Source organism: Acinonyx jubatus, chromosome C2 (genome assembly GCF_027475565.1).
Source record: "Acinonyx jubatus isolate Ajub_Pintada_27869175 chromosome C2, VMU_Ajub_asm_v1.0, whole genome shotgun sequence".
Classification (NCBI taxonomy): Eukaryota; Metazoa; Chordata; class Mammalia; order Carnivora; family Felidae; genus Acinonyx; species Acinonyx jubatus.
The window spans coordinates 91,780,136-91,793,506 of NC_069384.1; the positions used below are offsets into that span (position 1 = coordinate 91,780,136).

Consider the following 13,371-nt stretch of genomic DNA (forward strand, 5'->3'; position numbering starts at 1 on the left):
ATAATTATTGAGTCTGAGGACATTTTATGTTTTTAATCTAGCATCAGAGATAGTATGCCTTTGAATCTAAAGACCATTAGTTATTATATTTTTTGAACATTAATGATTTAGGAAAATGTCTCATCTTAGAAGTACAGCATTGATAATATTGCTACAACAGTATTAATACAGTAGACTCAAGATGAATATATGGCTCCACATTAATGTGAGGTTGAAGGTCATGTTCTGCTATCAAATCAGTTCTGAATAATAGTTATCTTTAAAGCTGTTTAAACCTGATATTTTCATTACTAATAGAAGAAATAAATTGAGGAAACATTGTGCTTACAACATTTTCTGAAGCTTTTCAGAGGAAGCAGCTGTGGTTTCTTTAGACATCCAAGTCTATTATGCAGGTTAGCAGTATATTTTATAATGAATTCTAGACCACCTGCCTTTCTGAGGAAATTAATATTGAGATGGATTTTTTTAGTCTTTTTTTTGTCCTCAGTGCCTATGTATAAGGTTTTCCTATTCAGTGAGTTTAGGCACCCCATAAAAATGTTCATTCAGTGTTGTTCAGCTATAGATGATTATTTTTAAAGACATTGTCTAAATGTGTTTTCAACAAGTTCTTGGTGAGTTTTGAGATTGAAACATATTCTTCTCTAGTAAAACTCTCAGCAGATAATGTACATACAGTTTTACTTTAAGGTAGTAAATACCCGTAATAAATAAAAAAGTATTTCAAATGAATTTAACTATAGTTTTAAACCATTGGAACTTCAAAACATTGTTTTAATTATTTTCCTTCTTCTCACCCTTCCAGGAGTTGCAGAGGGGAATCAATGGATTCAGGAAGCAGTAGGAATTTGGAGAATACAGTGAATAGGGACTGTCCTGACCAGCTTGTCCCAAAGATAAACACAAACAAGAAAATGTCTACCTTAGCAAGCCAGCCACGCATCCTGGAAACATCACAAGAAGTTAAGAAAAGTTGTGGAGATAAACAGGTAGAAATCACAGTGGAAAGAATAAAAATGACAAAAAGCATCAAAGAAAAACATAGCAATGATTTAGAGAAAGTGGCTTTTAAAAGAAAGGCAGAAAATGAAGAAAAGCCAGCTGGAAAGAAAGAGGCAAAGATAACGGAACTTGACAGCACATTGATCACCATGCCCCTGCCTCACATCCCCTTAAAAAATATCATGGATGTGGAGGCGAAGTTGGTCTACGTCGATGAAGAGGATGTGAGCTATGAGTTTGTAGAGTCCTTCGTGTCTACTGGGATTCGACCATCATGCCAAGCTGCTGAAATTGTAGACCCTCTGCATGTACCTAATTTCAGCTTTCTGCCTCAGATTGACAAATGGCTTCAGTTAGCCTTAAAGGATGCCAGCTCTTGCTACAGACAAAAGAAATACGCCGTGGCAGCAGGACAGTTCAGAACAGCATTGGAGGTATGGGATTAAAGAATATATAGATTGATTACAGGAAGCTGTGAAATGGAAAGTGTGATTACATTGAGCAGCTCTGATCATACTGTAATGAACAGTGATCATGGAGTGAAAATATTGAATGATATCAGGATTATATATCAGGATATATATGCCTGCAAATTATATGCCTGTGTGCACTTGACATATAGAAAGCACCCCAAAAGCAAACCTCATGATTTTTCTCTGTTAACAAACCCTGCAGTGAATGGCAACATATAAAAATGCAGTTGGTTTTGTAATTTAGAAGTATACCTATAAAACCCATAAAGTTTTAATACAGTGGTGGTGGGTAGAATATAGATTTTCTCTCTAGAAATAGGCAGTTAATGAGTATATGAATTTTCCCTTTTGATAATGTAGTCTTCATGATTAAACGTAACCATCTTTACTGTTTAGCATGGGCTGATAATTTATGCCTGATACTTATTAAAAATAAAATAGCACGATTTTACTTTATCATCAAATTTCACTTTCCTTCCCTTTCTAGTGAGCTTTATAAATAATTATTTTTCTCTCTGCAAGCAGGTAAATTGGTCAGTATTGTTTATGACATAACGAAATAGCCCATGGACTCAAATAAAATTGGGAGTCACCACTAAAACACAAAATAGGTGGTGGGAAAAATTGTTCCATCTTATGACTCACTGAACCTATAAAAGGACCAAAGTTTGTCACTAAAAGTCCTATTGGCCTGACAATATTGGCATATTTCATTAATTACAAAAAAAATGTTAATGCATTCTATATGTGCTTGGTGGCCACTGGAGATATAAAAAATGAGCTAGAACATGTTTTTTTCCCTCTAACAGTCTGGTGAGGGAGACAAACCAGTAAACCAGTTAAAAAGAGATAGGATAAAGGGGCAATGGATCTACCATAAGACAGGAGGCATGAGCAGAAGTTAGTATGACATGTTTGTGATAGAGATTTAAAGAGTCAAGTATTATTTACACTGTTATTTGCAGGTTAAAATGACTACATTTACAATGAATTATTAATGGATAATACCAGACAATTGGTCCCCTAAATATTTAAAAAGAAACTTTAAGCACAGAAAAGGAGGCCCAAAGAGATATGAAATGATGAGGTAGTGTAAAAATAGATGCATCTATAAATATTTCTGTCTTCACAAAGGGTCATCTACACAAAGAAGGGAAGAATAATGCATTACATAAACTTGTGCACTATGGATAAAGTGCCCCCAAATTAAGTTATCCACAAATCACTGAGAGTCCTATGCTGTACTTTTGAGCTAAACACCAGAGCTTCTCGCTGAGGAAAGGATCCTGAAGAAAGGCTCAAGAAGAACCCTGAGATCTTCCACTTAGGGCCATTTTCAGCAAAAATTGTTTTTTGAGGGTGGGGGAAGCAGAGTTAAAGGTAAAGTTTTGAAGATGAAGAAAAATAATCATGTTTGAAATGAAAAAAAGCATAAAATAAGAAAGGATATAAACTTCAAATTAAGTCTAGATAGAAGCAAAAAGGTATTTGCACTAACTGGAAGAAAATATCTGGTTTTTCCATAACCCAATCAATGTTCAAAATTACAAAATTTGAATCAGGTTTTAATGACCCCAAGATATAATTGTTCTAGAAAATGCTTTTGTTCTGACTCTCTCTTATGCACAGTCTCTCTCTGTCTCTCTCTCTTTCTCTCTGTCTCTTTCCCTGTCTGCCTCCCTCTCTCCCCCCACCTCTCTCCACCCCCCTCCCCACAAAGGTTTTTAGGAAAGTGTTGGATGCTGACACTAATTACTGGTAATTAACAAAGGTAATTATTTTGAGACCAAAACTTAGCTTAGACATCTGGCCTAGCTTTTGTCTAATTATCTTGGGAGTTAACTTTGAAATTTTACCTAGAATGTCTCTTAATAAACCAAAACTTCTGGGAATAGAAAAGATTTTAACCTCGTTAATCCTTTCTTCTCCTAAATTTAACTTCTTCAAAACTGACTGTTCTTAGGTATTATTTAATGCATCTCTTCCTTTTCATTATGTCCTAACATGGCTTTGAGTAGGGCAAGATGGATGACAGAGACCAAGACTTAAAGATAAGGATCACACCTGAAAGATATATGTACCAACAAATATTTGAGTGTACATCAGCTAGGATTAGGTTTGTCTCTAAGTGATAGAAAACCCGAAACAACAGTGTCTAAAGCAAGAGGGTTTATTTTTATTTTTTCACATAAATGTGCATAGTCAAACGCTGGTATGGTATGATCATTAGAATACCACATTCTGTTTTGTTCCTCCAGATGTGCTTTGACCTCACGGTCTAAAATAGCAGCTCCTGTTGGTGACATCATATGCATCTAGCCAGCCAGAAGGGAGATAAAGGAGGAGAGAGATACACCGTGTCCCTATACACCAGGTCCCCATGAGCACAATTCACAGAAGTTGCACACACCATTTCCATTTTTTCCCCCATTGATTCAAATTTAGTCATGTGGCCACACAAACCTACAAGGGAGGCTGAAAAATCTGGTCTTTATTCTGCATGGCACTAACATTCAGGGGTTCTGTTACAGAGGAAGAAGAGAATGGGAAGGCAACTTTCCCATCTAGTGCTAAATCTTGGGAGGCATTTTGAGGCATACAGAATGCTTGCCAAATGGGTGATACAAAGTCAACTATAGGAGTATACAGAAGGCTGGTTGTGGTTAAAGACAGAACCACAGAAAAGAAACAAAAATAAAAAATGGGGAAAGGTTCTGGAGATTTGTGAATATTTATTGACATGATAATTCTCAAGGCCTCTAATAACCCCATTAGGAATATTCTATTTATGTTAGTTTCCTTATACTCTTGCAAAGTATTAGCTCCTTTTGTTTTCATAACGTGGTCACCCACTAGATAGATAAATTTCTGGTAATGTTTTAGAATGATTAAGATAAAATAGTAAACAATGATTCAGAAGACAACAATTTAGCTTCCAAAAAGCAGTCAACTTTAATCTTTTAGGATTGCAGAACACAGGAAGCATTTATTTAAATGTGATTGATGAAATAATTTATTTTTATGCTTTATTTTTACTATATAAAGTTGAACCAGTTATGTAGGTGAGATTAGTGCTTAGCTCTGTGACCAACTCATTCATATTTGTTAAGTTTTATTAAGATCAGTCATTATTTGCTCTTGTGTTTATATTCACATCAGAAGACATACTAATAGGGCAAAAGGTAGAAGCTGAAGATAAAAACACATTCATATTAAATCACATTTGTATGCCTAGATCCTATTCCCTGTAATTTTTAAAGGACAACTATTAGTTTTTTGGGTTTTTTTCTAAGTAATCAAAGACTTGATGATAAAGAGCACAGGAAATCATTTTGATAAAACACAAATCTTTGCTTTGTAGGCAGATTACTTAGAGGGTAAAGGAGGAAGACCTTTCACAATCTTTTATCGGCAGACCAATAGTCCAAGAAAACTTTGTCCTTCTGGCAGATGAAAGAGTATTAAGTTCTAGTTTTTCTTAAGGATAAGTACATTAATCATATCAAAGCTTATTTGAAAAAAACCTTACAATAACTTTATTTAATTTTATCCAGCTTGATCACGCATAAAATTATTTTCCCAAGTTTCCTTCTTTGTACTTCTACAACTTTTTTAGATTTAGATTTTTCCCATTTTTTTTCTCTTTTCTACCTCTCTTTAGGATAAAATTCCCCTTTTTCCTCAACAAAATCCATCTCCATTCTTTGTACCTCCTTTTACTTTACACATCTTACTTTACTTGCATACAGGATATTTCCCATATTATTTCTAGTAGTTTTAATTATACATTAGAATTTTTCATTCTTTTTATAACTTTAACTTTTAGTAAAAACCAAGTAAACAATTGTGAGAAATAAGCCCACCAACCCAATCAAAAGAGGGATGCAGAGACTTGGAGCATGTGAAGCAAGGCTTTAATCAACATTCTTGCAAGAGTGGGTGTCTGATGGACAGGCACACACTGGGCAGTTTCAGCAGGCAATTTATCTCCTAGCATGCAAGTCCCTACCCTGATTCCTCATTGGCTGAGTACTGCAGAGGTTATGGCCTTACCTGGAAGTTGCCTATGCCCATGTAAGGCAAAAAGTACATTCCTTGAGGTGTCACAGAGACTTCTGTTCTTTGGTGCATGCACACTGCAAAGCTCCCGGAATGGAGAGGGGAAGAAGAACCAGGAAGTGAAGTGTCTAAGGGTTTGGGACTCCATTGTTGGTGGGGGGGGCCGGGTTGTTGTTCATAAATATTTCCAATAGGTTGTAAACCTATAAACTGTTAATCTAGTTAACCTGTTAACTAGACAGCACAGCTTTTATTTGGTATTTCTGAAAATGAATCATCTCACTTCTCACATAATTGTGAACTATTACATTGACATTCTTCAGATTGGCAAATTTACATTTTATGATTCTTAGAGACATATGCTTCCTAAGAGTACAATTTTTTCAATGTGACATAAAATATGTTTACTGAGAATCCAAATATCTTCAGTTCCTTTGTAAAAAAGGAAACCAAGAGAGGATAAACCTATGTTCAGTAATTAATGTTTCTGTTTTATCTTCTTTGGAAATGATCTGGATATTTAATGAATTTAACTTACCTCATCATTGAACTTAGCAAAACTTTCAGGTTTCAGGTTACTGCAAAGATTTGGGGAAACTATTTGAAAAGTTTACCTAAAAACTTTTTATCCTACTTACGTGTATTCTAATTTACTTGTTCTTAACAATTATGTTTAGATTACCCACAAAAACTTTCTGAGACATTAGACAAAGTAAGTCATCCTGAGTTATTCTTTTGACCAACAAATTTCAATAGAGGTAACAAGAACTTATTTGATGAGTAAACCCAGGTGGAATAAAAGTTTTATATTTAATGCTGATAACTCTAAAGACACGCCTTAAACTAGTTTTTATTTACTAAAGATTAATCCTAGATCATATGAAATTAAAAATCATTTGGATTAATTTTTGTATTTCTGAGAGTTTTAGAACACACAATCTTTGTAAGCACTTGCCTTCAAACCAACTAAATAGAGCTTTTACAAATTGATTTTGGCAATACCATCCAGGAGTAGAAAAATATCACATCTATACACATATGTAGACACATACAAACATACAGACACAAACAGAGATGTTGCAGTTTCATTTAAAAATTTTAGCCATAAAACAGGCACAATAATGTAAAATTCATTAGTTATAAAAGAACATTTGGAATAAATTAAGTTTATCTGCTCAGATGACTAAAACTTCTTCTACTGGTATTTGAGGAGAAGACACTTAGGATTCCTATTTGCCCTTGACGAGTAAACTCACGGAAGCTGTGGAGAAGCTTTTTTCTTTTGAAAAAAAGAAAGAAACTCTTCCCCTCCCCCTTAAATTTTTTCCTTCATTAAAAGTTACCTCCCTCAAGTTTTTACTTTAAGGAGATGGCCTAGATAAGAGTATCTCAAAGGCACAAAGAAAAATGTAAGTTCCTCCAAGAAGGACTTTGGTTTCCTAAGGCCAATATTTACAAGTCTATTGAGATAAATAGGGAAGATTTTAGGATTGGTTTAAAAGGGATAGATGAACCCTGAGCTGCCTCTAGAGCTGCATTTTTATTTTTGCAAAGATATGTAAGATAAGGACAGTTGTTCTCAATTCCTCAAAGAATTGGCTCACAGCCTAAATGACACCAAGAGTTGATCCACCAATGTAAGTATATTATCTTTTTTAGTAAATTCTTTTTCAAAGCCCTCTTTTTTTCTATCTCACTGGGTATAGCTTGAGGGAGGAGGCCTTAAAAATATTTCTTATCAGGCTCTGCAACTGGGCCAATTTTTTTTTTACCACAAAGCTACTTTGTAGCTGTTAGCCAAGACAAATAGTAAATATTTCTGACAGGACTGAACAACCCCTTGGCCTTAAGAGGTGTCCTCAGAGAAGGTGCAAAAGATATTTTTATTTCCTCTCTCTACCCAGTACTACAGATAGAGAGCTGGGAAAGCTGAATCTAGTAAGAATTCTCACCCTTTGCTGGCTTCTGCCTGCCAGTTTTTCCAGGATCCCATCTGCAGATTCTGACTGAGGTTTAAAATGGAGAGTGTAGCTCTGATATTTACTAGGATTTGGCAAGGCTTTCATTAAATTTATTTTTAGTTTCCTTTAGCTGTTTAAAGGAATAACGTAGCAGTTTACCAGAAGATCAGTGAGTCCCATTAATTTGGGGAGGAGCCCTACTTTGAAGGTAGATAAGGGAGCTTTTGAGTTGCTATTAAAGAATTTGGATAGGGCCTTTGAGGACAACCTCTTTTCCAGCGTCTGGGTAATTACAACCAAGATATCAATTTCTGGGTCTGTGTTTTGATGATAGATCCTTAGGAGGGTATAATGGGGGAGGCCTAAGTGTTATTTTAGATATCTTTTGTATCTTTAATTTTTCATTAGCCTTTTGCAACAAAACTTTCAATGACTTACTTTGGAGCCTTGAAGCATCTACATAACAGTTAAGATAGGTATCCTATTCTGTTCATTTGATTTGGGAGGCCTGACTTTTAAGAGTACTTCTAAAACAATCTTCTCGAAATAAGACCATAATGGCCATTGTAATTCTAGGTTGTTTTTAGTAAGACTGCAATTTTTCTAGATATTTATAGCAGATGGGACCATAGTTCTTAGACATAAGAACTGGCATAACAGAAGATGGTGCACTTAACTTTTTGGAATATAAGGATACGATTTTTATCATTCATTCATTTCATTCATTCATTTATTTTACTTAGTCTTTGGGTCTATCAGAGCCAAATTAATACCCGAAAAGGATGTGCCACTAGGTTAAGAACCGTGTGATGTTTTATAGCGTACCTCATTGCACGCAAATGTTCTTGAGCTTGACAGATGACCCTAGTGTCAATCTAACCCATTCTGGATAGCCAACATGGGAGTCTTTGAGTAACATAATGAGTGCTCTAACAGCCTTAAGTGCTTACTCTTGCCCACCAATTTGTGGCTTTTTTGTTTTCTGAGATTCCCATTAGCAGTTAGCCTTTACCTCATGTGCACGTTAACATACTGGCAATAACTAACAAACTGGGGACTGGGGAAATGATCGAACCTGCAGACTTCAACAAATGGGGACTATGGACTAGGGGTTCCACATGAATGGGGAACTGCAAACTGCCACTAACAGTTCACACGTGGATCTTGAGATAGGATCAAGGGCTGAGGGTTTAGATGTTACTGCAGAGTGACCAAGAGAAGACTCTGCATGCACTAACAGCAATTCCCACCATGGAACCTGAGACTAGGGAGAGGATTGGGCCAACAGACCCAAAGAACAGGGGCTGTGGACTGATTCCAAATAAATGGAGTACTGCAGCTGCCACATGCAGTTCCTAACGTGAAATCTGAAGAAGGATTCCAAATAAATGGGAGACTACAGACTAAACCATCAGCAGTTTCCAACATGGAATCTGGAGACAGAAACAAGGGCTGGGGTTTTTCACTCAAAGCAGACTGAAAAGCCAATTAGATCTGGAGAGCTCAGAACCAAGAAGAGCTTACCCATGGCCCTCAGAAATAGTGAGAAAGACATTGGACTCAAAAAATGCTTGCAGGGTATCAATCCAGTGTTTCTCATTGTCCCAGAAGCTGTTGGAAGTCTTCTTTAATCTTGCTGCTGCCACCAAATCCGTTAAAACAAAAATTCAAGTGAGTAAATTTAAAGATCTAATTGTCTTTATTCAACCGTTCATGAATCTGGCACCATGCTCTCTAGCAATAGAAAGGAACTCTGAAGGGTTGTATAAAATGGAAGATTAAAAAAAATTAATATTTTATTTTAAGAGAGAGAGAGAGCAAGCAGGAGAGAGGGAGAGAGAGAGAGAGACGGAGATACAGAATCTGAAGCAGGCTCCAGGCTCTGAGCTGTTAGCACAGAGCCCCATGCAGGGCTAGAACTCACAAACTGCAAGATCATGACTTGAGTTTCAGTCAGACACTTAACCAACTGAGCCACACAGGTGCCCCTAAAATGGAAGATTTTAAAAGGCATAAAAGGGACAGGAAACAGAAATTATTAATAAAGAATGCATTGTTTCAGGCAAGGTTGCCTTTAGGCAATAGAAAGGATCATCGAGTGGATTGTCCAAATAGTGCTGACCAGCTAATTCCATGTTGACTGGTTAAAGGTTATATTCCTGGAAAACTGAACCTGCAATTTACTAGGTTAGGTATTAAGTCTATTTGCTGACATGGAGCTTAGCACAACTGATTCCATTTGGAGCCTGTTACCTCTTTTTTTTTTTTTAACAGATGTTAAACTGTTAAAACTTGCTCAAGGGACAATAGCCAGAAGTGGTAGAATGGGAAGCTGAACCAGGGTGCTCTGGTTCCCCAATTAACCACTGTACCTTTGCTACTGTAAGTGTGAGTTTGTTGAAAATACAGAATTTTGGATTGCATCAGACCTACAGAATCAGGATCCCAAGTGTGATCTTTGCACACACTGGAGTTTGAGGAACATTGCACTCTGGTATGTCAACATTAACAGATTTGCCCTTCAATTAAAACTTTATAGTTTGGTTCTTAACTTAAAATGCTCTATGCCCTCACTAATTTCGTAAGAAAGAATTTCCTTTTAAGCAGTTTTTTCTATAATAGTGAGCTAGAAAATTTGGATTCCAGGTTGAGTTGGATTTCAGGGACCTGTAAAATTTTTTCAAAAACCGAAAAAGTTAGTGGTGGAAAAGAGAACATTACAAAAATTGCAATCTATTATCATCATTATTTTATAAAAATATGGAACAGTTTAACGCCAAAGAGATAGAAAATAGAAAGGGCACACTCTCAGAATGAAGGATATTTTAAAAATAGGTTAAATGTTAATTTTATGAAAAGTTGAGCAAATTGTATTTTTTATTTCCCCTTGGGTCAATAAAGCATTGGTCTGAGAACCAGCTTTTGGGAATCAGTGTTCTAGAACACATTCCCTTTATGGTAAATGGTAGGTATCCTGGATGATTGAACCTGCACCGGGGCCTTCTTATGCGATTACTTCCAGTGTAATGGAATTTGGTATGAGGCAGGTCCATTTTGGAGCCCATCCAAGGGGGTTTATTTAATGAAGTAGCAAAGATATCTCATTATAGGGCAGCCTCACCTATAATTGCTCTGCTGAGAATAATTCTGCTGCAAATCTCTAGGGCATGAAAATGTGGACATCCCAGAAAGCTTAATTTAAATCGATTCTAACACACATAGTTCTTAGTGCAATATAATCAAGAAATGGAGAGTTCACCAAATTCTGAGTGCTTGTGCTATCTTTTTAAAGATATGTGGATTTGCATATGGATCCAGTTTGCATTTCTTAACTCCTACTGGGATCCAGACCCTTTTATTCAGATAAGCATCACAATAACCCTTAAAGACATATTATCAACTTCATTTTACATATAAAGAAACCGACACTCTAAAAAGTTAGGAGAAAAAAAAAAAAACTTAAAATGCCACAGCTAGTTTCTGGCAAGGCTGGGATTGAATTTAGGTGCCCTGATTTCATGTCTGGAATTCTTTACACTATTGCTTTTCACTTTAGAGTATATAAAAATTGTATAGGAATATTATAAAAAATGCAGATTCTTACACATTCCCACATATGGTGGGACACAAGATGCCTTATTTCAAATAAGCTCCCAAACTGCTGGTCTAGGGACCCTTCTAAGTAGCAAGGATTTATGCCCCACAACATTCACAAGTGTCCCTCTAGCAAGTTAGTGGCATGCACTTCTGTATATCTAGCTGGCATAGCCATTGGTGGCCATGTGGGTCCAGAGCTGTGATGGACAGAACACTGAATTTGGAGTCAGATTATCTGTGATGCTGTTTCTGGTTTGTAATTACTGTGTGACTTTGAGTAACATCCTTAACTCCTTAGAACACTGTTTAGTAGGAATGATAACAACTAATGCCCAGCTACAAAGTGCTGTCATGTAGGATTGCTTGTTGAAAATGTGATGAACTCGAAATTCATGTACAAGTTGTCTTTGTACTTCTCAAGTACCTCATTTCCCTGAACAGTATGTGTATGTAACTTAAAACTTTAGTATCCCAAAGGATTTTTTCTATTTTAGTTTTTATCATCATTGTTTTAATGCATATACTCTTTTCCCTTTAACATTAAAAATTTACAGTCTTCTTTTAAAAATACTTGAAATTCAATCAAAGCTAGGTGCCAAATAGTGTATGTTTTCTACTCTGTTCCACATTTTAGAACTAGTGATCTAAATCAAACATGATTTTGAACTATTTAACTGCATTCTGCAAAAATATAAGCTTTCACTTAAATGCACAAATTGTTATGCTGGAAATATTTCATTTTTCTTAGGAATAAATTGACTTGAAATTTTGTATTCAGGGTTAAACATTTCAGTTTTTTAACTTGATTGTTGCCATCTTTGTTCTATTCAGGAACACCATAACTAATAAGATATTTTTTATATGCTAACAATTTACATAGCAGGAAAACACAAAATAAATGCTCTTAACCTCAAAAATAAAAGAATAAAATTAGATATATACCTATAGTGAAACACTAGTTAAATAAGACATATCTCTAGAAAAGCAGGATTTGCCATTATAAGAAAATAATATCACTAACATTTAATAGCTGTTTCAGTCTATCATAGTCCTAGGTGCAGGGGATACAAATGCAAGTTAAAGTTCCTGCCCTCAAGAAGACAGAATAGGGACTTGCTGCCTACCTTACAAGACTTCATTTGCATTTTCAGATTATGTATTTTTTTATTTTTAATTTAGTGTGTTATTGTTTATATCTTAAGATATTTTTTTTGAAATGTGTCTTTGAAGTGGACATTTAGAAGGACTTCCTACATATTTCAGTGTAATTTAATTAACTTCAGTGGTCATCAGTCCCATCCTAGGGGAATCAGAAAGATTAAAAGATTTAAGCTACAAAGGGAGGTTGATGATTGGTTAAAGGAGCACAATGTATTTCAGACTGAGTATTATTAAAATATATGAAAGTGGGGAAAATGTCTAAGGTCATTCCTCAATTCAATGAACCCCTGCTACTATCAAGCCTTTTGATGTGGATGGCCCTGCATACCTGAGTCATGTGACTCCTGCTGAGCCCGCCTTTCCTTTACCACATAACAGCAGCCATGGACACAGCAAGGAGAGGAGCAACCATTCTCACCTGCACACCGCACTCATAACTTGTGGGGAGAATCAAAAGGAGAGGAAGAGTGAGAAAAGGGACCAGTGAGGTTCACAGGGCAGGCATTTGCTATCTCAGAGAGAACTGAGTTTTTCCATAGTGGTAGAACATGGGGGGAGGGATGAGAAGGAGCATGTTCAATAAAGAAGACTATACTATCATTTATATCACTTTACAAATGAAAGAAGAATCACATTCCATATAAAAATATTATGAACCTTGTAGATTCTTGACATAAGTACAACTTTATTAGGGAAGCTATTAAACACACACACACACACACACACACACACAGATAGATAGATAGATAGATAGATAGATAGATGCTTAACCCTGCCTTCAGAGAGTCTAATAGAATTGTGGGGTTCAGATAATGACCATGCCTGGGACATTGGTATTTTTAAGTTCACAAGTGATTTTATTGAGCAAATAATAGCTGAGAACTACTGAGAACTTTCTTCCCCTTTAAAATCACCTACAGTAAGAGTTAACCCGTGTATGTGTGTGTGTGTGTGTGTTTTAAGGAAATTAAGAGAGGTACTATCTAAACATTTGAAAGCTGTTAAAAAGCCTCAAGAAACTTTTAAATATCATTGTCATGAAAATTTATTCCTTAGAAATCTACACTTAAATAACCTTCTCCTATTTACTTAAAAAGCAAATTCACTTAATGAAC

General features: G+C 35.8%; 1 protein-coding gene across 2 annotated transcripts in view; it reads left to right on the plus strand.

Moving 5' to 3' along the window:
* SPATA16 (spermatogenesis associated 16) overlaps window positions 1-13,371 on the plus strand; it is a 241,648-nt gene that overhangs the window by 22,818 nt on the left and 205,459 nt on the right. For both annotated transcript variants that reach the window (XM_015088572.3, XM_015088571.3), the window contains exon 2: window positions 809-1,439. In XM_015088572.3, coding sequence (XP_014944058.1) covers window positions 828-1,439 — 612 coding nt within the window. In that variant the 5' untranslated portion in view covers window positions 809-827. The remainder of the gene's footprint in view (window positions 1-808; window positions 1,440-13,371) is intronic.